The 25,341-nt window shown below is 35.8% G+C and overlaps 1 protein-coding gene across 1 annotated transcript in view; it reads right to left on the reverse strand.

Moving 5' to 3' along the window:
* Nucleotides 1-25,341, reverse strand: part of luzp2 (leucine zipper protein 2) — a 148,806-nt gene that overhangs the window by 32,569 nt on the left and 90,896 nt on the right. Inside the window, exon 6 of the mRNA XM_014978974.2 lies at nucleotides 4,706-4,768. Within this exon, the coding sequence (XP_014834460.2) occupies nucleotides 4,706-4,768 (63 nt within the window). The remainder of the gene's footprint in view (nucleotides 1-4,705; nucleotides 4,769-25,341) is intronic.

Here is a 25,341-nt window from a genome sequence, read left to right on the forward strand (position 1 = left end):
TTGGATGGATGGATGGATGGATGGATGGATGGATGGATGGATGGATGGATGGATGGATGGATGGATGGATGGATGGATGGATGGATGGACAGATGGATGGATGGTTTCCATGGATGTTCCAGTTAAATCCTGATGCATGAATTCAACGTAATTTCAGTGATAACAGCTCTTACGCTGAAGTGTGAAAACATCATTCTTCACCATCATGACTGTGCAGCAACACCATAAATTTGACAGAGGAGGGAAAGGGGTGATAAATTCATGCAGATGTGAAACAGATTAAAGGGCATCTCAAATGCCATTTATCTCCCTCCTTTAGCAAATGGTTCTAACTTTGACACTGAATCAAGGTTTCTCAGCTATCAGATGTTTCCCTTGAGCGCATCAGCAGCACTTTGATATGTTCTGTGACATTTACATAATGAACTGATAAAACGCAAAATAGTCAGAAATGTATAGCAGGTAGTGCTGAATATCCTTGAAGGTTTTCTTTCCAGTTTGAATAAAGGAGCAGGATTTGTGGTTTTATGTGATTGCTAAAGTGAAATAACTGATTCAGGCGCCTGTGAGTGGCTTTCTTCGTTGTGTCTCTTTCAAATTTGGCAAGAGTTCTTTCTGACTCCGAGTCAAGAGATTATGTTTGAATACCATCAATTCTTCCACTTTGGTTTCAGAACTAATCATGAGTAATATATCAATTAAGTATCAGTTTAGTGCCAACACATTCATAAATGATCTTTCCTTTTGAGAAATAAGCATTGCTCAAATGTTCACAACTTTAGAACAACACTTTGTTTAAGAACCTTTTTTTAAATAACACCATTTTGTCTGGTATAAGTCTATCACCATCCCACAATTTGGCTTGGAAATATTAATTCATTTGTCCACAGCCTTTTTCATGTGATCCAACAGGTTTTGTGTCTTTTTTACTTTTTTGTTTAGGTCATTCTAAGAATTTAATCTATTTCTCATTAAGACATTTACCTGATGAGTTGGATGTATGAATCTGATACCAAAATATCTAACCCCATACAGAATAGTTTGTTATTTTACCAATCTTGAAAAAATAACCTCAGTTCCATTTAAAGAAAATAAAACAAAACGTATGATGTTGCCACTGTGAAGATTCCTGGTAATTATGATGCCCAGGCTTGTTTGTGTGGCAGACATACATCACTGAGTGGGAAAACAAAAGAACATCCCATGATGAGCATTTGATTAGATTCACTGTCTTTGGTTAAATGTGCAAACTCAACTGGACATCACACTTAATGAACATTTTACTGTTACATTATTTCACTCTACATTCACTTGTGCAGGACATGTGTCACATTAAAGCTGGAGAAAGGCTTGAAATTAGTTATCAAAGTGTTATATTTTAGCTCACATAGTGGTTTTTGTTGTTGTTTCTATTAGATGAATGGGTGAGTAAAAGGTTTATCCATGTCCAAATGACGACTCTCATTTCTTGGAGATGCACTTGTAGTCTTTACATTACTTTAAGGATTTTTTTTTCTGTTTGCTTTCATTTTATTTTATTATTTGAATTGATTAACTCTAATGCCTTGACAATATTCTCATTTAAAATTAATTTAAAATGTAAACACATAGCACCTAGACCACAATGTATTCAATGAATATAATAAACATGTAGAAGTGGCACTATGAACAGATGGTACGTAGCCAAAATGTGGTGTTCTAGTAGGTGTAGCTCCTTGAACAGCTCAAACAAACTTGAGGGAAAAAAGGTGTTGCTTGTAATTACCTTTAGCAATTGTTTTTCAGGCTCAGAGACCATCTCTTTCTGTCAGTCTGTGGTAATTACAGTGTGATTACAGGTTCAGTCGGTAACCCTTTCCCTTAAAACATAAATAACTTTCTAGGATTAAAGTCGAAGCATGGAACAATTTCCTCTCACTGATTTACTTCAAAAGCCAAAGTCTGGTAAGGGAATTGAAGACAGTGACCTCCATCTACCTGTTTTCAGGAAAAGTCTGCAAGCTATTTGCTGCCTTAAAGACCTTAAAGTCCAGCAACTGTGACTAGAGTTCTTTTGACAATAATCAGTAAAATACAGAGTGATTTTTCTTCATGATATCAGTTGAATAGACATTATCTGTATTAGCTACAAGGAAAATTTATCCCTTTTTCAACCATTTGCCTAACAAAAAGTTGGCTCAGTAAATAATGACCCGCAGATTCAGTCAGAACTTTTCCGTTGCCTTTCTACTCTTTCCAACACTTGAAGTGTTCCAATCAGCCGGGCTGCATCGCAAAATGTGCTATCATCTTCTCAGGGTTTGAATATGTGATGATAGCAAAGATAAGCTATCGCTGGCAACATGTCAGTGAGTTCAGCTTGAAGATTTTTGAAGGAAAGAGGCCAGAATTTTTAACTCCAATTTTCCATGTCTCAGTGGGAGTGTGGGAGCAACCTTAGCTTTGGAGCTGACTTCAGAGCTGATGAAAAGCTCCTCAACATCAAAAGCTCCCAAACTCAGTGTTCTCTTTGAGGGCTTTAGAGATCTAACTTCACGTGGTGTTGACTACTCAGATTAGTCCATTATTGCTGATGCATTTCAAGCCAAAGCAGGATTTTCCAGTCATACAATTCCCAAGATAATACTGATGCATGACCCAAAATTAATTATCCCCTCAAATTCCTTAATGCAGTGAGATGTGACTGCCACGATGGGGAATTGTAAATAATAAAAACATTTTTAACTCTAGAGCAAGAGTTAATGAAAAATATACCAGAAACCTACGAAGTTTCATTTAATCACTATAGAAAAGTTTCCCTTTTTTCTCTCTATTAGAAAATACCAAATTTATTATGAGTCACTAAAAGTCCAGCAACAATTTTCTTGTGATAATTTTTGATGAGTTTATTCAAGTACAAACAATTTACATGAATGAATAGAGAGTCACTATGCCTTGTAAAAGTCTTAGGATCCCTTGAATAAATTTCTCTTTTTTATGTAATCATAAAATATGTTTTTCAGATTATTGCTTTCAATGTTATTTTATTTTTTCACAAAGAAAAATATGAAAAGTGGGACATGCATTGATATTTAACTGCTTTTACTCTTTTGCCACTAAATAAAATTAATTTCAGCTAAACTCCTTCAAAGTTCACCTATTCAGTAAACCAAGTCCAACTGTGTGAAATGTATTCCTTGGTAAACATGAAAGAAAGTGTTCTGGTCAGACCAAAACTGAACCTTTGGCCTACATGGAAGAGAATATGATGGCTTAGGTCAATTCACATTCAAGTTTAAGTATGACCTAGTTAAAGTCCAGCCAAAAGTTGAAAACTTGTGTTTGCAGAAGCTCGCTGAGCTTGAACTATTTTGCAATTAAAGACGGGTAAAAACTTGTATGTATAAATGCACATTTTCAAAACTGTAATTGCAGTAAAAAGTTATTTTATAAAGTATCACATCAGCCTTTCCAAAGGTAGATATTTGAAGGACTCTCATTATTTATGAGTTTTTTTTTTTTTTTTTTTTTTGCACACTAACATCAGCAAACTGGTCACAATTAAAAATCGCTCAAACTTAGATTTCACTTCAGAGGTCTGACCTAGAGTCTCTCAGTTACAACAGCAGTTATCAAGCTGCCCACATTATCGCTGTAAAAATTTAAATAATTCCATAAACTCTACAAGAAAAGGTCGGGAGTTTCAACAAAACGACCATAACTATAAATGCTGCGATTACACAGCAAAAATCAGCAGTGATGTGAGCATGTCATCAGGATGCCTGCCAGACCCGCTGTCTTGTACAAGACTTCACGGCTAAATTACAGCATAAGCTTCGGTCAGCAGGAAGGTAAAAGGCAGCAGTCAAAAGCTCAAGGCTTCAATGAGGATGTGAACTCCCTGGACTGTGCTGACTATGGCAACTGGCAGCAGAGTCGAAGCACGAAGAGATGAAAAGTGACAGCGAAAATGACACAGACGAACCTCACTCAAAGCTGCTCTCGCTGCAACTATAGCTCCTCAGATTGCACTGCGCAGCAATCAAATGGCTGACAGTTAGGTACAAGTTGCTCTGAAATTCACTAGACAGGCAAAACCAAGCAAGTTTATGTCCATGTCTGAACTCTAGAAGAATGTATAAGTGACAGATAGAAAGAACAGAGTTAAGAGATGTAGCACTTGCTGAGATCGCCTGGAAAAAAAGACTGCAGATGCAAACAAGTACAAATTGTTATAAAACTACTGTTAAAAGTTACATTGTAAATGGTCTGGAGAGCAGCAATTTGAACCTAACTTCAGCTTTTATGAACATTCCTTCCTGAAAATGTGATTATGGAGCATGTTGATGTAAAAACAAACCTTAATTTTAGCAGCTAATGCTGTCAATACATAATGCTCACATTTAATATCGGTGGGTGGACAGCCAACAAAAAGTATGCAGATGTTATCCAAACAATAACATACCCAAGGCTGAGTAGAACCTCAAAAGAAATTCACCAAAAACAGATTTTTCAAATTTGTTTTGTATATATATATATTTTTGTTTACATATCTTAAGCTTAAGTTTGGCTAATTTTAAAGCTGTTATCTGTTTTGTTGTACTGTTTGCTTGCAAGAAAACAAGTACTGATCATAATCTCTTTTGAATTCCTCTAAGTCTGTTATCAGAAATAATAATATGGAGCTCAGAAATGACTGCCTTTGTAAAACAGAAAAAGCCCTTACCTCTTCAGCATATGCATCGCAAAGTTTGTTTCCAGAGAGTAGTTTATTCTTTAAGCTCTTGTTCTGAAAAACAGAAAAGAAAAAAAATGGCATTAACTTCTGGACAGTATGTTCTTTTAGCTTCCTTTTTTTTAGCTTACAAAAGCACTTTGACTCAGTGTGCTACCATTTGTCCAGACCCACATTTTGCTGCAAAGAAACTTTGGCAGCAAGTGCTTGGTTAGTTCTCATTTTCAGGCAAGACCAAAGAGCAGTCACAGATGCAATTGCTTAAAGGGTTCACAGATATAAAAGCTTTTGAAAGGAGGAAGGTGTAGTTCAGGGTTTCAACCTAGTTCAATCTAGAATTAAAATCATTTGCAAACCAGAGGACAGATGAAAGATGTGAGTTTGAATATTAAAATCTTGCAGTATCACATTGATGCACGAGAGCAAATTACAAAAGATTTGTTTCAAATATGAATAATCCTTTGTAAATTTCTGTAAACTTAAATAACTCATAAACATGTTGAGCTTTTTAATTGTATCCACCACCATGCAATGTGTGATTCGCAACAAAAGAATGCAACCCAGTTTTTTAAAAATGTGACTCTTGACTTTTTTTTAAATGTGTTATTTTCTCAGTTGGAATCATAGTAAAAACAAAAAAATTCATAGTTTAGTCAGGAAAGACCCTGATTTTGAAACAGGAAGGTCACATGTAAAGACAGCAGAGAATTCTGGCCACAGGCTTGATGTGAGATGACACGCCACTAAGATCTTTTTCTCTGAAGTTGGTCTGAAAAGATCCGCTCCACATTCTTTAAGGGGGAAATTTGCAAATGACACAGCTGGGAGAGAGCATGCTGAGGCAGAAGAAAATAAAGCCTGAAAGTGATAAGAGCAATTTAAGAGGAACAAAATTTTCCTTTATAATTGTTAGTATGAGTTTTGCTTAAGTAACTTAATGCTTAGCCTAAAACACATTCAGATCTTGAGATGACAATGACCCAATAAAACAGCACAATCAGCCATGACAAAAACTTCACCAGGGTATATGGGGAACTAAAATTGGACTGTTCCCAGCATCTGCATTAGGGAGAAAGCCTTTTAGACAGTCTCTGTTGTGATTTAAAACTAAACTGACTATCCCTCAGAAATCTTAGGAAAGAATGCTGCTTGGGAAAAAGAAGCACAATTCAGGAAATATGATATGTTAAACAAGCTTTACACTTGTTTATTTTTTCTTTAGTCTGCAGATAAAAAAACAGAAGAATAAAATCATATTACATCTACAAGTATCTGCATGCTTTTATAATTTTGATGCATTCTTTGAATGCTCTGTTACTCTTCTCTTTCTCTTGGTTAAAGCTGAAAAAAATGTCCATATGGATGTCTCTGTGGTGTTTCTGTAAATCCTCTAATTACCTTCTCCTAGTTAAAGCCCTTTTGTAGAAAAGTATGGGGCAAAAGATGTTGGGAGCTCTTTTGTTATTGTTTAATTCATCTCTATTCATTTTAATGTAGTCTTTCTGTATAGTGTGAAATTATCGCACATTATATAAAAGGCACAAATTCAGTTTATATACATAACTTTAAATTATGCATATAAACTGTATATAAACTGTGCCTGAATGACTGAATGAATCATACAGACAGATTCAGTCAATTACAAGTATTCATATTTGAGTCTAGTTATAAAGCACTGCATTCAAGTTCACTTTATTATGTCAATATGTAAAACATTAGGAAATCCAGCTGATTTCATAGAGTTGCTGATTTTGCAAACAATCCCTCCACCTGAACAAAAATATGACAACAGTGGACTGCTGTTTCCATCAAGTCATTAATTTTGCAGCAATATTATACTGGACCTTTATATTTTGACAACGGAGATGAGAAATAGGTTAGATTCATGTAGTGTCTGTTCATTGTTTCTCAGTTGCCAGCTTCATGCCAGCCTCAACAGCATACAAGAGATTTAGCATATGTGTTTCAGAACTTTGGATCTTTTTCTCGCTGAAGTGAGAGGGGTGTGAATAAAAACAGGATGTTAAGATGGCATCTACACACATACATAAAAAAAAAAAAAAACACTCAAGAGATTTTCAAATGTTTGTGTGAGAATAAGGACATCAAATAGAGCCTTTGAATACAAAGGTGAGTTGGATAGACATGCAATTGTGTTTTTTGAAACCACAGGGAGAAACAATGTTAAAAGAGATCAATTTGCCCCTAGAAATGTATATTTGACTGATGTGCTTTAAAGCTGTATACCACATGGACACAGCTACTCTGACATAAAATGAACAGTCAGAATCAGACTTCTGGATGAAACATATGCAGTAAAAATATGCTCTTGGTGGGGAAAGTGTCTAGAGATAGAGAAATAAATAAACCTTCAAGTCACAATTCCCAACAAAGATGAAACAGTCCAGTGACACTGTATTTGAACACACACACTCCTCACCAATATGTGCACAGATTTTTGGAAATATTAACAAGCTTCTGGAGAAAATTGAGTCTAGCTTTATCAATGTTAGGCCATATTTTTTTGAAGCTGTCATGCATATTGCACGTGACGATTTTGGAATGCTTCATCACAACTACACACATACGGTGTACCAGACTCCTCAACAAACACACTAGAGGCACACTGAGCTGAGGTAATGAGCTGCATTGGCAGCTGTTTTGTGATTCAGTGAGGCAAAACTGCTCAAGCATCACTTCCACACAGGACTACCTTCTATCGTCCCTACAGTGGGACCACCATCTGAGGACACGTGGAACTGGCAGCTATCGTAAAATGTGAGGTAGCTTAGCCTCAGGACATACCGAGAGTGAAAATTAGATCTTTTGGAGTCAGAAAGTCAAAGAGCATTATGCAAAATAAAACACACCGAGCTGCATGTGTCATAACGTGTTATTCTTTCAGCACTGCCATCCTCTGGATCTAAAAGATTTGGGTACTGCTTGCTAATTCATTTATTTTCTCTGCTATCTTTATCTACTTCAGGGCAACTGTGGGGTGGCGGTGGGATGTGTGTGCATATGTGTGAAACATATCCCATCTGTCATTGGGTGAAAAGCAGAATATATGGTGAACAGAAAGCCACCAGGTCACAAGACCGAGATAGAAGCACATGACACAACTTATTTACAAGCATTCAAAGATTAATCTAGAATCACAATTTACATGCATGGATTTGGATTGTTATGGAAAAATAGAGTAAGGACATGAACTCAATTAATAAATAATGGTCTTGCTAAAATATTGACTTGCAAATTCTTGTGCACAAACCTTTAAAAATGAGCATTTTCATGAATAGTGTTAACTTTTTGGAGACATTGTGGGAACTTATAAATGCTTGTTTTACATGACAAAGTTGATTTATGGAAAAAGGGCACCTTTAAGGTGAGAGACTTCAATGTGGGAATGTTTTAGCATGAGTGTGGTTCAGGTTGTCAGATACACAATATTTCTGTGAGGACCGGTTACTGATAATGCATGCTTCTCCTTTTTAAGTCCTCATTTAAACTTCTCATAAAACAACAGCTCATACCACTGGCCATCAAATCTTCCCAGATTATGCCGAGATGTTATTGTGTGGGAGCTTGATGCAGGCAAGAATTTAGACCAGTTGTGGAGTTGGAGGTACAGCACAAACAAGCAGAGGAATGAAGCCACAGCTAAATACATTGTCACTTCTAACTTGTCTCTCCAACAGGCAAATGTAGTCATGTTGACAGTGCAGAAGGTTTATTGCTTCATGTGAGTGACAGTTTTATCAAGAATTGTTTTTAACAAGAATTGTGACATTTATTAAAGAGGAATACCAACCGTGTAGTGCTTAAAGGGTGGCTGGAATCAAAAATGTAGATCTAATAGGGTAATCATAAAGGAAAGCGGTGTTGTGCAGAATTTACTATTTTGCGCTGCATATCATGTTCTAATATTATTCTCCCATCAAATACATACAGAAAAATTGTTTTGATTCTTTCAAGCATGCATGTTTGAAATATTCTTGAATTTCTGGTTCACTGTAGCAGTGCAGAACTAAGTGACCTTTGATAGTGAGCTACACATAACTTATTATCACCATAGTATGGTGATAATAGTATGGTGAATTTACCAGTAATTTGTCTTTACAGATTATAAAGTTCCTAAGTGTTTCTTACTGATCTTTCCAGTCAGATTTCACAGTGATCAACACTCATCAGTGTAGGGTCCTTTCAGCTTTACTGTGAAGTGTGAGAAAGTAACTCTTCAACAAACAGGTTTTTCATTTAATCTCAGTCAAGTTGTTCTGCCATTCGCACCACTGAGTGTGAAAGTCGCACGCATAATAAATTAATCCATTTATCATTTACATATTAAACATCCCTTCAAAGCTGTTTCCTCACAAATGTAGAAACTTTTAAAATATAAACACAGCTTCCCTGTGATGCTAATATTTCTATTTTCAGCAGTCAAATTCATACTATCGATGGCATGAACCTTGGTTGACATCACTTATGAGTGCCACAAGCGAGGCGTTTTTGTCACAACACATTTTCTCTTAAAAGGTCAGAGATACAGGAAACAAGCCTTCATCAAGATGTTTCTTTTGCTTTAGTGACTTAAAAGCTTGCATACTATGAAAATATGCCTTCATTATTCATGTCAATTAAAGCCAAATTAAGCACTGAATGAAAATGTTGTCAAAGTTTGTTTAGGACTGTCAAGCAAAACTTTTCCTTTTAAATGGCAGATATTAGCTAGTATGTTTAAACATTACTGCCAAGAAAACAATAGGCAGAAAAAAATATTATTTAACCAGACCTAGGAATCTTAAGCTGTTTACACCATGAAGTACAGCTACAAATTCTGGAAACAATAAAAACAGTAATCTGACTGTGAAAACCTGAGTTATTCTGAGAAGTATATAGTGACATTCTTAAGTCTTTGCAGAAACATTTCCTGGGCTATGTTGAAGGACCATAAACACTCTTATCATGCTACTGCAAAAGCAAAAGAGAGAATGTAGATCAACAAAACATGTGATTTGTATAAATGATGATCAAATGTTTAATTCACAAAATCCTAAGTGCTCCTTGCTAGTCTTTATTAGTAACAGTGAACAAAACGGTTGTGACGCCAGTGCAAGTGCTTTGGAGTGAGAGGTGAAAATGCTGGCATGCAATAAAATGGATGCACGACCAATGGTTGTCTTGTAGGCAGTAAAGATACATTTTATGGGGAATGGGCATCTCAGTTGTTTTTTAAGTTTTACTTCCTAAAGACACAGAGGATGACTGTATTGCTCTTTTTCAGAGTTCTCAAAGTGTTGATTTACTGTACTATGTTCCTTTCTCATCTTTTTTAATACTTCTCATCAGTTGCAAAAACAAAAACAAAAATGTTTTGCTTAAAATCCAGCAATAATTTTGGCTCACACAGATCCGACAAGTATTAATCTATTGGGATTGACTGCTTCTCTAATCAGTGTCCTCTTTGCCTTGTTTGTAAGTTCAGATGGAAGTTGTGGTTTATCAAGTTTTTAAAACTTCCACAATTGCTGCACAAGCCTGCTTTAAACTTATCTACAACTTTAAGGTTGATCTTCCTGGTGTGTTCCCAAGTCTTTGCAATGAGACTTTCACAGGGCAACTGTTTATACACTGATAATGAATTCCAAGCTTGTGGACTGTGTAACAAATATTTGCCTTGCAATTTATTAATGATATCATGGGGTATTTTTCAGATCTTTATTTGTAAATAAATACATAAGGATAATCATTTCTCATTTTTTCCACCGGCTACTTAAGAGTAGCTTTGTGCTGACCCATCACTTAAAATCCCAACACATTTCAGTTTGTGGTTGTAAAACACTGTGCGTTACTATTGTATGGCTTTTTCAATCCACTTGCTACTTGATATCTTTATGGAAAAAAGGCTTCCTTCAGGTGAAGAAAAAGCTCTTCTGAAGTTCATAAAATGATTTTAACATTTACATTTAAAATGGGTTTTCTTTATGCACAGCATGCTAATAAATAGTGCTACTGTGAAGCAACATCTACTATGAGGAAACTAACAATGTGACATCTTTTACTGATAAACCTCATGTTATGTACCATCCATCCTCACAATTGATATTAAATAAACAACATGTTTACCTAATTTTTACAGCCATGTATTTGTGTATGAATAAAGAGATAAGGAATCACTTTCTTCAGAGATGGGGAAAAAATCTATATGTACTGGTTCTGACATCTAAATAAATGATATAAAGCAATTGCTGTTATGCTTCTGATATGTAAAACTGGTGAGAATGACCTTATCCTTCACACTTTGAAAGCCAGTAAGAGTAATAATTAAGAGCAGAGAGATAGAATATTGGATGAATTAGCAACATAGCTTAAATTGAACTACAAGCTGCACCAAGCTGTGGTTAAAATTATTAACGTTCACACAACCTTTAAGCTGTCTCTCTGTCCTCAGTTGATATTAACCCTTCATCTTTTTTGTCTTCCTTTTCATCTTTGCTGTTCCCTGAACTTCAATATATGCATGTATAATTAAAAAAGAAACATGCAAAGTTCTGCCTGTTTGACAGCATCTGTCACATATTAATGAAGAGATTTCACACATAACAAAACCAATTACAATCTATGTCACTGCAGACCAAGAACCAATCCCAAAGCATTAAAAAATAAGACCCTCACAATGCAAAAAAAAAAAAAAAAACTCAGATGAGGCCCTCAAGTAGCAATGTATTTGAAGAACCCATCTAATATAGATTACTAACATTAGCAAAGCAAATGTTCGGAAAGGATAACCTATTAAAAATGACACATCTCCAGATATCTAAGAAGACGTTTGTCAGCTTCACATAAACTTATCTTGGCAGTTCCTTAAGGACTCCAGAGGTCAAGGGAGAGACTTTGCATAAGAGACGGTGCTTTTCTGTCACAAGTCCATTATTGTGGCACAAAACTTTATATAGGCATAGAGTTTCAAAACAGTTTTTTTTTAAACATAACCATTTTCACTTTCATTTTACTTCATGTATGCACCAGCAAATAGACTAAGGAAAATGAAAACATACAGCGCTAGTAGCTATAGCTTATTTTCAGCTTGTAAGGCCAGTTCAAACCATTTCATTACTTTTTCAAGTATATGTTCATATGCGCCATATCCCCATTAATATGCATTACATTCTGATTTGATGGAAATATTTCTCGCATCTTCCTTTGGCCTGACCATATGTGTCAGTTCCATTTTTTTCTGTATCGCCTTGGTGAAATTCTCATTTAATGAGTTCCAGTATAAGACATGCAACAAGGCTTAGGGCTATTCAAGAAAACAAGATAAGATGAACTGAAGTGATCCTCTTAGAAACATGGAGATGCTCGCTTCTGCTCATTCCTAAGCTGGCACACTGACCCAAACACTACTCATTCTGATCAATTTACTCGCATTAATCTTTACACAAGCTAAATAAAAACAGACTTCTGTGGGATTGTCTCTCCTTTTAACAGACTTTCTCTATTTAAATATAAATTTGTCATTCATAAGAGACATGAAATCTGAAGAAAGCCTAAACAAATGTGAATTAGTTTCATAGTTTAAATTGAACTACAAGCTGTACGGTTCAAATCCCTGCTTGTTGGCAGTGGTCAGAGGGCCTTGTGGCACTAATTAAATGGCAGCTCTGCTTCTTTCCTTCTACTCCAGGGCATCTGTGGCTGATAGGTAGTTTGCCAGCATCAGTGTGTGAATGTGTGTATGAATGGGTGAATGACTGACAGTAGTGTGAAGTTCTTGGACTTGACAAAGTGCTACACAAATTTACCATGGTAACATTTGCTGCTCCACTGTTTATTACTAAGAAGTTTCTATGAAAATTTAAGTCTTAATGAATAAAAGTGAAATTAAAATTAATGTAAATGTAACATACTAAACTCTGTGTTAAACCAGTACAACAAATTCTATTGGTGAAAAACATCTACAAATGAAAGATAAACTAAATTTTAACTCTTTAACTCTATAAGGTAAACAATTTATATTTTTCATATAAATTGTTGACCTAATTTGAGAATTTTAAAATTGGAGTCATTGCATACAATTCTGTCCATCTGTGTATACAGACATACATACAAATATACATATACTCTGATTATCAGATCAAATTTAATTTCCCCAGCTCCTGAAGGAGAATTGTAAGGAGTTCTCGGGGCCATAAGGGAGACACAGATAACATCTTTTCTCTGAACCAGAGCATTGTTAAGGAGGGAGCTCATTCTAGCGGTCGGGTCTCTTCGTAATCCCACTGAGATATGGTCATGCACCATGTCTCATGAAGAGTGGTGAGCGTTGAGACTTGGACTTGTAAAATAAAAAATAAAAATTTGTCTTTTGGCTCATCTCTTTCTTCCACATGAAAGGCTACAATACACCCATTGTGGGAAAAAAACAATAACCTACTCTATCTCTCTTTCCAACATACCATCATCGATGAAGGCCTTAACATAGGTAATCTACCTTACTTGGGACAGAAATTAATCCATCACCTGCTAGGAGGATTCCGCCTCTTTCCAGTTGAAAACTGCAGCTTTAATCTTGGAGAACCTGATTCTCATCCCACCTGTTTCACACTTAACTGCAAACTGCTCCATTGCATAATAATGATTGTGAATAGAAGACACCCACAAAATGGAACTTGAAGCCAGGGTTTTTAAACTCTTAATGTCTGTACTTCTCCATAAAAGCCACAAAATGAGCAAGGAAACAATGGCAGAATCCAAATAATCCCACACAAAAAGCTGGACTTTGCACTGAAGAAGTGGAGACAGCATTCTCCTCTGAGAGTATCCAAATCTGAAAATGATATATTCACATAAAAACCCACAGCAGACATAATTTTAAGTTTTCTTAATATTCAGATGACACCAGCACGTCTGTAAGGCTAAACAAAGTGGGTTCACTGTTCCTCACCCTTGGTGAAAGCAACTCTGCTTCCAATTCATCTAAGGTCTGACAGTTGGTTGACAATGCCACATCAATATTTTTGTTACAGGTTTCCCAACAATTTTTAATAGCTGTGATAAATACCGTTTTGATGTACCACATAGCTACAGTCAGTCAATAACTGTGGAGTGCACGACTACGCTAAGGTAGCAGTATTAACTGTAAGTGTGCTATGTTTATGTGAAACATATCTGTAGTCAGTGGGAGTAATATCAGCCGTCTACATGTTGCAGGTTGTTGCCTCACTGGCTTCTGACTCTAAGGTTTTCACTGCACTTTACGTAACAAGCATAGTTGACAGCTATGTCTGTTGACTTTGTGCTGTCCATTACTTTTTGGGTGTCCACGGTCAGACAGAGTGGGAAAATGTAGCTCTTGACCCCAACTGGAGTAAAACACTGCAGAACCTTGTTTTGTTCAAACACAAAAACAGCGTGGGGAGAAAAAAGGCTCCAGAATTTTGACATTTCTGTCATTTATTATGCAATCCAATCTGTTGGTATTGTAAGAGGTAGTTGTTAGTAAAGTAGATGCCAGTAATGGGATAAGGTTAATAATTATGTTGTCTGAATAAAACAAAAAAATGCAGACAAACAAGTAGTCACTAATCTCTTAGATGCATTTATACAGATTTATGTGGTGAGAGCAGTTATTTACATAACCATGGCACATCAGCAATTGATGTGCCATTAATTAATCTTTCCAACTATTATACATCTGAATTTTACAGCTAAAATACATATAATTCTTTTTTTTTTTTTTTTACTATTTTCTAACTTGACACTACCTCATAGTTTCAAAACAGTTTAAACTGAAACAAGCTCAGTTTTAGCCAAACGCTGGAATTTAATTTTATTTATCCCGAACAACAACAAAAACCACAATAAATCCGTCATCAGTCTCAATGGACTTAGATGTATTTTCACACACACAAACACACACGCACACACACACATATATATATCTATATATATATATATATATATATATATATATATATATATATATATTCTTTATGAAAATAAAGAAAACTTTATCATCCACTCTGAAATGTCACAGTTGAATATGAAAGAAAAAAAACTGGTCACTTGTCTAGAAACTGAAGGCCAAAAATCAATATCCGTGGCAGGCTGTGAGGAATAAAGCTGCCAAGTGACAGCATGACACCAGCGCTCTGAACACAGGGAGTCCGTCTTTACCTCTTTCAAACAAGTTTCTAAAATCTGAGTTCAGCTGCAGTTCCCAAGAATCAACCAAAGTTTAAAATGTAGTCTCAGTAAAACAATGTGCAGCATGCCACAATTGTAATCCCACTGAAGAAAGTGTTATGCATAAATGTAAGAGTTGGCAGCAGGTGGCTGCGTTACTCAGACACCCCACACGCTGAAAATGAGGGAGTATGATTTTTCACTTGATGCTGATGCAAAACTCACAAGTACCTCTTTGATGGCGGGGGAAGTTTGCCGTTGATTGTTTTCCTGCTTTTACTGAGAAGTTCAGGGGTTGCAGTGACTCACTTTGCTGTGAAGAACAGCTGTACAAACATATTCAATCTAACCTCTGCATCAGAAATCCTGACAGCTGATGAAACACGTCAACAAATTGTAAATTAATAATTTACCATGCACACACACACACATATATATATATATATATATATATATATATATATATATATATATATATATATATATATATATATATATATATATATATATATATATATATAACACCAGAGCAATGAGCAATAGAGGCTCAGATCTACCACACCAGACAAGACCCAAGGTGTAGGTTGTGCAAGGAGGCCTCTGAGACAGTCCAGCACATAACAGCAGGGTGCAAGATGCTGGAAGGGAAAGCGTACATGGAACGACATAACCAAGTGGCGGGCATAGTGTACAGGAACATCTGTGCAGAATATGGACTGGAAGCCCCGAGATCAAAGTGGGGAACACCCCCAAAGGTGGTGGAGAATGACTGACCTAAGATCCTGTGGGACTTCCAGATCCAGACAGACAAGATGGTAATGGCGAACCAACCGGACATTGTGGTGGTGGATAAAGAACAGAGGAAAGCCATTGTGGTGGATGTAGCAATACCAAGTGACCACAACATCAGGAAAAAGGAGCACGAGAAACTGGAGAAATACCAGGGCCTCAGAGAGGAACTGGAAAAGGCCTGGAAGGTGAAGACCACAGTGGTGCCTGTGGTCATCGGGGCCCTCGGGGCAGTCACCCCCAAACTGGAGCAGTGGCTCAAACAGATCCCAGGAACAACATCAGACATCTCAGTCCAGAAATGTGCAGTTCTAGGCACAGCCAAGATACTGCGCAGAACCCTCAAGCTCCCAGGCCTCTGGTAGAGGACCCGAGCTCAGAGGATGAAAGAGAGAGACCACTCACGGCCACTTTCATCAAAGCATAGCTTTTTTCATTCAAATTTGGGAGTGATGATTCTGGAAAAGTCTCAAAATAAGACAGAGGTCTGAACACATGGACACAAAAAAGTAATTTATGTTATTTTAAACAAGTTGGAATGTGGCAAAAACCACAATGGAAACTGTAGACAGCCCCTTTACGCATAGAGTGTGATGAGTGGGCTCAAAGGAGGAAAGAAGGATGCACATAAAAGTAATCTTGCAGATTAGGTGGTTGCTGGATGACCATTAGGACTATAAGATTGAGTTTTGCAGGCTGCTGTCTGCAATCTTTTAAGAAGAGGGAGAAAAAGCCAATACAGATAGGTGGTTTTAGGTTTAAGCCATGGCCAGAATTTGGAGAGTTTGGGCTTGATCAGTCGCTTTCCCTCAACAACTGATTCTGAAATAACTTATGATTTTGTAGTGTGTATAGTGACAGGCTGATAATATAGCAAATTAAAGATCCAATTCAAGATCCAAAAGAAAAAAAAAGTAATTTTGGTCAACATTTCTGATATGAGCTCTCAAGCTGCACAACTACACATATACTTTGGGCTTCTTGAGTGTAGTTAATTCTGATTATGATGATTCCACAGTGCATGTAAAACACTACACGCAAAAAACATTGTTTCACAGTGGAAATCCTGGGTAATAGCTTATGTCACTTAGATATGTGGTTTTGTGTGAAGGAGTTAAGTTCATATTTGACCCTCATCTGAACTCTCCTTTCCGTGGGATGAAAACGTTAAGCTTTACTGGTTTTTACAGTATTCAGTCACATTCAGTCAGTAACTACTAGGGATATATTTGAGAGGTTTCTGATCACCTCCAGCAGTCCAAAAACATTACTGTTAGTTTAAGTGGTCTCTCTAAATTGCCCTTGGTCATGTGTGTGTGTTCTTGGTTGTTTGTCCTTTATGACTCTGTTGATGGATTGGTGGCCTGTGCAGGGTGTACTCTGCCTCTCACCCAATGATCGCTGGGGATAAGTATCACCCCCCACAACCTAACAAGGACAAGCGGGTATAGACAACAGATGAATGGATGGAAAGCAGCTACCCAAGCCAACCTTTTTATGTAACAAAATACATCTGTTCATATTAAACTGAGAAGTAACTGCTACTACTCACATTTTCTGTCTAACTGGAAATGTGACTACACCGCAGAATGAAACACGCAGAATAAAAAAAAAATCATTATACCTGTCTGAAAACATGAAGTAAAAGATCTCAAAATCCTACCCCTCACTCTCTGATCTGAAGAAATTTAAGAACATATGAGAAAGAAAAAATAACACAAAGGCTACTAGGAAAACAACAACTTTCCACATCTTGTTTGGGAAATAAACATCTTCATGATCTCCATTGTTTTTGGGAAAATATTGCTGGACTAATAAGAAATAAGTCTACCAAAACTAACACAGCAATTCAGCAAACAGTATCATCTACAGCTGCCTCAGTTTTGAGGACCTGGATAACTAGTTTGAAGCCATGAATAAAAAAAAAACACACAATAGCTTTGGAGAAGTTGTTGCCACCAAGCGTAGAACAAGCAGTTTTTAACAGTTTTTAATTTTAGAAGGGCAATCACTTTATCACATGGTGCCAAATTGGAATAGACAAAGAAAACAAAAATACAAATGTTTTTAACTCAGTAAGAGTTCAGAAATCAATATTCGGTGGAACAACCGTTAGGTTTTCAATGGGTTTCAGTGCAGGGTCTCTTTTTGAATTTTGAATTTAATTTTGTAAAAGGTTCATATGGCTTTTTGTGTCAGAGTATGATGACAACTTCACATTATATGACTAGCATTGTCATGTGATTATATTAAAATTAAGTTTTTAAACACTCACTCTCAAAGACTCTGGTGTTTCTCAGATCTGCTATTTAAAAGTTGGTTTCCATTTTACCCTAAAGCGGGACAAACATTTGGGACTTAAATCCACAGAATGTGGATTGGTCAGTAACGATAGTAAATATATTTTCCTTTTCTACTTTTTTTCTGTTGAATATTCCAGACAGAAAACTTTTTTTTTTATTTAAGTATTTGTTGTCATATATAGAACCCAATCTTTTTTTGAAAATAAAGTTCTGTGATGTTGTAAAAAATATTTATGGTCTGAAACTAGCTGGGTAATCTGTGGCTATCAGCATTATGTCCAAAGACACTTAAAAAAGATATATTACCTGTAAATGAAACTGAAACTGCTGCATAGGCTATTTCACAGATGGTAACTGCAGTTTGTCTTTTTGCATATTGCAGCACTTTGGCAGCGTTGGAAGGAAATGCAGATTTAATACAAGCTGGTCTCAAGGTCCCAGAAGGAAAACATACTCTTGTTACTATGTGACACTGAAACCACATAATGTGCTTGAAGTTATCACCAATCAATGTAAACTTAGCATTGACAACAGATGGCAAAAGTACTTTATTCCATTATTTTAAAAGTAAGTATCATTTTTTTTACAGATGTTGTTAGAACAGTTAATTGTGTTTGTGTACAAATTTACTATCTATAGAAAGCTGTCCTCAAAAGGGGTTTTTAATCAGATCCAGCGAGAGCAGTTCACAAAGTTGCTTATTCTGACGTCATCTGTTATATAAGTGCCCCTGCTGATAATAAATCTGCAAACAAGAGTGCCAGAGAAGGATCTCTAGTACAGCACAGCAGCATCTACTTTAGATGTTCAAGTTTGTAAATTTACTCTGATCACAAAGAAAGTCTTTTAAAGCCTGCTGCAGGCAATATGAATCTAAAGTGTGTGAGCTGTGTGTTAGCACACATATAGTGCAAATAAATATATACACAGTGGATGAAACAAGTATTGAACATGTCAAAAAATTTTTCTCAGAGTAAATATTCATACTAGATGTCACCAACAACCTAAATCATACAAAGAAATCAAAGCACATTAATCAATAAATTATGAGTACACAAATGGAATGACATAAGGAATAAATAAACACAAAATGATTTACTAAAAAGCACAGACACAAACCAAGAAACTATCTGAAATCTGTCAGTTATCAGAAATCATCAATCTGTTTATGTGCAGTTATGTGTAATAACCTACATATGATTTCCCATGTTGAACAGTGTTGTCAGTGGTGAGACAGACCTTCACAAAATGTCTTACAGTGATAATGGTTACAAATGCATTTCTGACCTTCTGAATGTCCCAGTGTCATTGTAGCCAATGACTCTCACTTGTAGAATAAAGAATGATGATGAAGCTTGTTCAAAGTTTGCTGTATAGGAGTTGGACTAGGCTATGATATACTGGGACAGCATGGTAAGGTCAGACAAGGCCAAAACTGAGCTGTTTGAATGACATTGCAAACACCATGTTAGGAAGAATAATGGTTCTGTACAGCACCCCAAATATACCAAGCTTATAAAAGTGAAGGCTCATACTGGCTGACTTCATCTGATTTAAGGATGGATGAATGAGGGAATGACAATGAAATAAGACCAGATTTTCAAGCAGGACTATCAGTCCCAAACACATATTCAAGGAAACTCTTAATTGGTTTCAGACAAAGAAAGAAAAATGACTAGGATGCACCATTCAATCATCTGTCAGTTATCCACTGAAAATCTGTAGAGAGAACTGAAGATCAGAGTGCCTAAGAAGGACACCTTCAAGATTTGAAGACAGTTTGTGTGACAAAATGGCTCAAAATCACACCTGTAATGCATGAGACTATTTTCTTCAAACAGAAGACATATTGAGGCTGTCACTGCCAAAGAGGCTTTTCCACAAAGTATTTTATATTTTTCTCTATGTGCGTTCGACACTCATTCCTGAGGCATTCCCATTTTTTTTTACACATTACTTCACTTGTGGACTATTCTGTTTTACTTGTTCGGCATGTGTACAATAAGTAGGTTGTTTCTCATATCTGGTTTAACTAATGACTTCATAGGGAATATTTAAAAAGAGAAAAACCTTAAAATGTTCAATATTTATCAATCCTTACTTTGCCTGTTCGAAAGCTTAAGTGCGAGTGCAGCACAGAACAATTTATGAGTTATGATAAGGACCCCTCCCTACTGTCTTTGACCGCCAGAGGAAGTCAAATGATGAGCGCGGCACAATTTAATGATGTGAGATGATTAAATAAAGCTGGATAACATATCCCACCACAAGCTACTTCTTAGACATGCCTGTCTCATTTCTTATCAAAAGCAAACTTTTTGATTGATACCAGTAATGTAATGTGTTCCCCTTATTGTGTGTGTGAATACATTGCAATTTCTTTGAAAATATAAACACAAATTGCTGTACAGTGGACTCAATCGTGTCATAATAACTTTAGCACACTTACAACTAGTCTGCTGCAATTCATCCACAAAATGTCTTTGTGTGCCTAAAACACAGGTCTGTTTCCATTGGTGTATTTCAAGCATGTCAGATTTGGTTGTCTTCATGTTGTAACTTTGCACTGCACCACAGTTATCTGTTTGCATGTGTTGCAATGTATGTGTTGCAAAATTAATGAGTATCTTTTCCCAATTTGCTTGTGTTTTGTCAATCTGAGTGTGTGTGTGTGTGTGTTTTTTTTTTTTTTTCTAAGTTGAAACACACTGAGCTGATGTTGGAGCAGCTGTATATACCATTTAGCCCCAGTCACTTTATCTTGGAGAGGTGCTCTTTTGTAATGTTCATGCTGCCCGTTGTCCAGATTAATTTTTTTCTCCTCCTCCCATAATTTGAGAGCTTCTTTTTTCTACAACATTGGACAATGAGAGCTAGCCATATTATGCAGTGAAAATGGGGGTATATTCATGACTGGCTGAAAATTACTGAATGGATCATTTGAAAACAGACATCTATGTCAAAGAGGAGTTGAATAAGATTTACAGTAGTGCAATGAATAAGGTCTGAAATGTGATTAAGTGGATAGACATGATGGTTTGTTGAGAAATACTAAGGCAGTTCATTCAATTGAATTCATGATGTTCAATAGTTTATTGTTTTATAATTTGTCTTTCTTTAGTCCATAGAACTTTTGAAGGCAATTTCTAACCGTTTAATGAGGAACTTTGATAACCAGCCACAAGAACACCAACTTAAAGAAGAGTAGAGGATTTTCAAAATCACCACACCTCCAAACGAGGCAAGCAGGGATGCCACTTTTTCACAGCGGTAAGCAGCTTGAACATCAATATTTTGTTTTCATACAAACACATGCTTTACTTGTAAGAAAAAAATGTGCTTCTTCTTCCAACAACAAATATGAAAATATATTTGTTACATTGTTTAGCATGAAGGGTTTTGTGGCCCTTCATGCAAGCTAATTTCAAGTTCCTGGAACATTCTTTAATATTTTGCATGTACATATCAAATTAATTACTTGTTGAATTAAACTGCACAACATCTTGACCAACAATCTCTGCACTATGTAAAACTAATCATATCAATTGCATTGAAAGTAACTTTTGGATACAAATATCATCCTTTACCTGCATAATGTCAACTCTATTTGATGCAAACTGAGGCAGAATTGGTAACTCTCTTAAGCTCTGTTGGTGCTTGAATAGCAAGGTGTCATTAACTGAAAGAATATGGTCTTAGCATGAAAAGTAAGAACAAGTGAATCATAAAATTGAATTAAGCATGCCCGACACTGAACTTGAAATGTGCAATATTTTAAGTGAATTCTTAAGTATTTTTAACTTCTCAAGTCAGATTTTTTAAAACCATTCTGTCATTTAGCTGAAGTAAATCCTAATCAAAATTTTTCTTTGCTAATCAAAGGCTCATTGAAGCTACAAGGAGATCTAAATTTGTTACTCAATAGATGCTGATTGCATGGGAGGACATTTACCAGCTCATCAATCACTGCTGATTGTTTGTTTCTTATAATCTTTAGCTAGTCCTTGAATAAAAATACACATTGCATTTGGCATTTTTTATGTATTTTAGCTTATCTCTCCTAAATAAAAGGTGTGATGGGAAATCTGAGTTTTAAACATTTTCAATAGTTTTGATGTTCTTTTCAAGTAGTCACTATTACTGCAATTATTTTCTTGTACTCTCTGATATGTTTGTATAATGTAATTCATAATATTCCGTAGCAGATCTGCATTCATGAATTTGCTGCATCTAATCAGAGGTTTTTATAATATTTCAAACCACAATGTCTGTAACCTTCATACATGAAGACATTGTGACTGGACGAACAAAAACAGTCAAATTTGAACAAACATCCTCTTCTACTTAAATTGAAAACTCATCGCCTACATCAAACTGCAGAGATTGGGAAATATATGCAACCTTGCTTGCATAGGTTGCATATATAGAGTTATATGCTATAGAGTTAAACAGTTAAACAGTCACTTACCAAAGTAAATCTGAGAAAAAAAGTGGATACCTTATTTTGAGACTTAGGCAACACTATGAACCATATTTGTCCGTGTGTTTGCTTGGGCAACACAAAAATATTTTTTCTGTAAAGGAAAAATTCTCTTTTCATGTTGAAAATCATCCAAAGTTAATCACAAAGTATATTCATGAAGGCTGAGGAAAGAACGTAAAACTTTATTTCACATTTATATGTGGAATTTGAGCGACGCATATAAGCTCACTTAGGTTAATCATTTTCTTGAAACTTCAACAGTGTTATTCTTGCTGAGTTTCTTGTCAATCACCACTGCGGAATAATAAGTTAGGTCTCTTGTCTCGGATACATGAAAGGAGCAATAAGGTACAAGCCCACCTGTGCACACAGAGCAAACTGTAACCTACATGCCATCTAACCTCTCACTATACCTATGATTTTACCAGCTGAGATTTGCTCTTAATGCATGTCAACTGTAAAATGTACATGAATCAGGGTTGACAGAGTCTGGATGGGTTATAGAGTTTATATCTGTAAAGTTGCTATCTATTTATTTAATTTTCGCCACACAACCCTAGACAGGATGAAACAGGTTTGGAAAATATATGTACGTATGACTCAACTCAAAAATTGCGACCTGCCATTCACTAGTAATGAATGGCCATAACCATCTGATTTCTACAGACGGTGTCTTCAAAATTAATTTATATTCATCCCATTGATGCCATATTATACAATCACAGTAACCAATGTACATAACTAGGAATTGGGAGATGTCTTATTTTGTTTAGTAAATTTTGTTTCACACTAAACAAGTCCCTAAGGGCTTGTAAAATTTAAATTGTATCATGGTATTTTATTCATAATTTGCATCAATTAACTATATGTATATGTATATCATTCAATTATACAATTTTTTAAACTGTTTTGTCCAAGGCTTCCTCAATATGCATATAGGATACATATTCAATTTTCGGCTCACTTCATTTTGTCACCTTTTTTCCTGGCATTAGTATCACAAAAACATCCAGTAAATGTTGTGATGCCAGTAAATGTTTTTTTTCTCTGCCATTTACCCAGCAAAATGACATTCTGAAGACATGAAAGGAGGAGGACAATGATGTGAAGCCATTTTAAACCAAAAAAATATATCAACATCAGCAGCTCTGAGCTGGGAGTGTGGCAAAACTGTCTATTACAATGCTCTTTGAGAACCTGATGAGTCCCAGCAGGATCCAAGTCAGCCTGTAAATCATTCTCCCGCAAAATACTCATAATAAGCCTTGAAAGCAAATCATTGATGACGGCTTGACAGTGAATTGCAGCCATAAAGCTTCCCCAGTGACACCATAACAGTCCTCACAATGATATGCAACATAAAAAGACATTCCAAAAGCGTGGACTGATGTAAACAAAGGGTATTGTTTGCTGTATAGATGTTCATTTCAGCTTTGCCAGGAATTACTATGAACTTCACAACAAAAATCACATTTCTGTAACAATGGCATTACACAAAATGTTTTGAGTATGCGTTCCCAGAAGACAATATTGTTTGAAAATCTGTCAGTCAATAATGAAGAACCAAAGCTTATTGCTTCTATTAACAAAATGTTAATGTTTCCTTGTTTTGATTGTGTGATAAACCAGGGCACATACACTGGCTTGTTTAAAACATATAACATGTTAAGAAAGTTGTATTTTATTTTATTTTATTTATTGGAATACCGTTATCTTTTGGAGTGACTGTCATGATTGTTGCTGATGTTCTAAGTTAGGAATGGAAGTGGTCAGATAGTAGAACTTACATGTGTCTATACAAGTACAGTGAGCAATACTTTTCCATAAATATAGCAATTACATTCTTTAAAAAGTTGTTAGCTTTGCATAGACAGTTTCACAGCCTGATGAAGACTTATTTTCCAGCTGTAGGTCTTTTCGGAGTGAGATAAACATCAAAGAATAATATGTTAAACCTATTTAGTTTCAGAGTCCCCTCATTAAAAATATCCAAATCAACTGTCATTGGTAGCCCTTTGAATTAATGAAGATTTTCATTAAAAACAGGAGTCTTTTATCACCTGTCACAATTATGACCAGTGGAATAATGTGAAACTGTGCTTTATAAGTGTCAACATGTAATATAATGTCAAAGCATTGCTTCTTTATTTGAATATAACTTACAACAGCATTACTTTAAATTTGACCTTTTATGTAATATTATCTAAGTGATCTTGTCAGTAGAACTTTGCAATTCAACATTTAGTGGAAAATAGCTATAGTGCACATCCAATTAATTCATACTGAACATAAAATATTTAGGTGCAATGCCTCCTGTAGAGTACACATTCAAACATTACCATATTTAATGTCATGGTAAATCAAAGGGATGCATGAAGAGCTCAGCTCGAGAACAAGGTGCTTGAGTTGTTTGCTCATAACTATTTTTAAGTGTTGTCAGTCATACCGTCATTAAGAACAGATAACAATCTATGTAATTAACAAAAGTCATTAACAATCTGAACATTTTTCTGTGACTGACACTGTCATGCAGTGTGACTCAATTAACTTTATCTGTTGTACTGCTCCTCCTCATCATTTGGTGACTGCAATATGCATCACTTCTGAGTCCTTCCACCCCCTCTACAGTTCTTAGAATACTTCATGAAGCACTGGGGTGAAATGGGTTAGCAGTCGGGCTAATCCATAAAAAAACACACAAAAAAACAGTTTACTTTATAAAAAACAAATTACTGTCCAAGTATTAAACAGATAAAAACAGCAAATGGTTTGTTAACCTGTTTATGTTTGCATTATGTCCAATTTGAATTAACTGGTTAGCCATGAGGATACCTCAGCTAACTACTGTTGAACATTAATTTGTC

This window comes from Poecilia mexicana, unplaced genomic scaffold (assembly GCF_051168715.1).
Source record: "Poecilia mexicana isolate PSO_F unplaced genomic scaffold, ASM5116871v1 scaffold_3, whole genome shotgun sequence".
Taxonomy (NCBI): domain Eukaryota; kingdom Metazoa; phylum Chordata; class Actinopteri; order Cyprinodontiformes; family Poeciliidae; genus Poecilia; species Poecilia mexicana.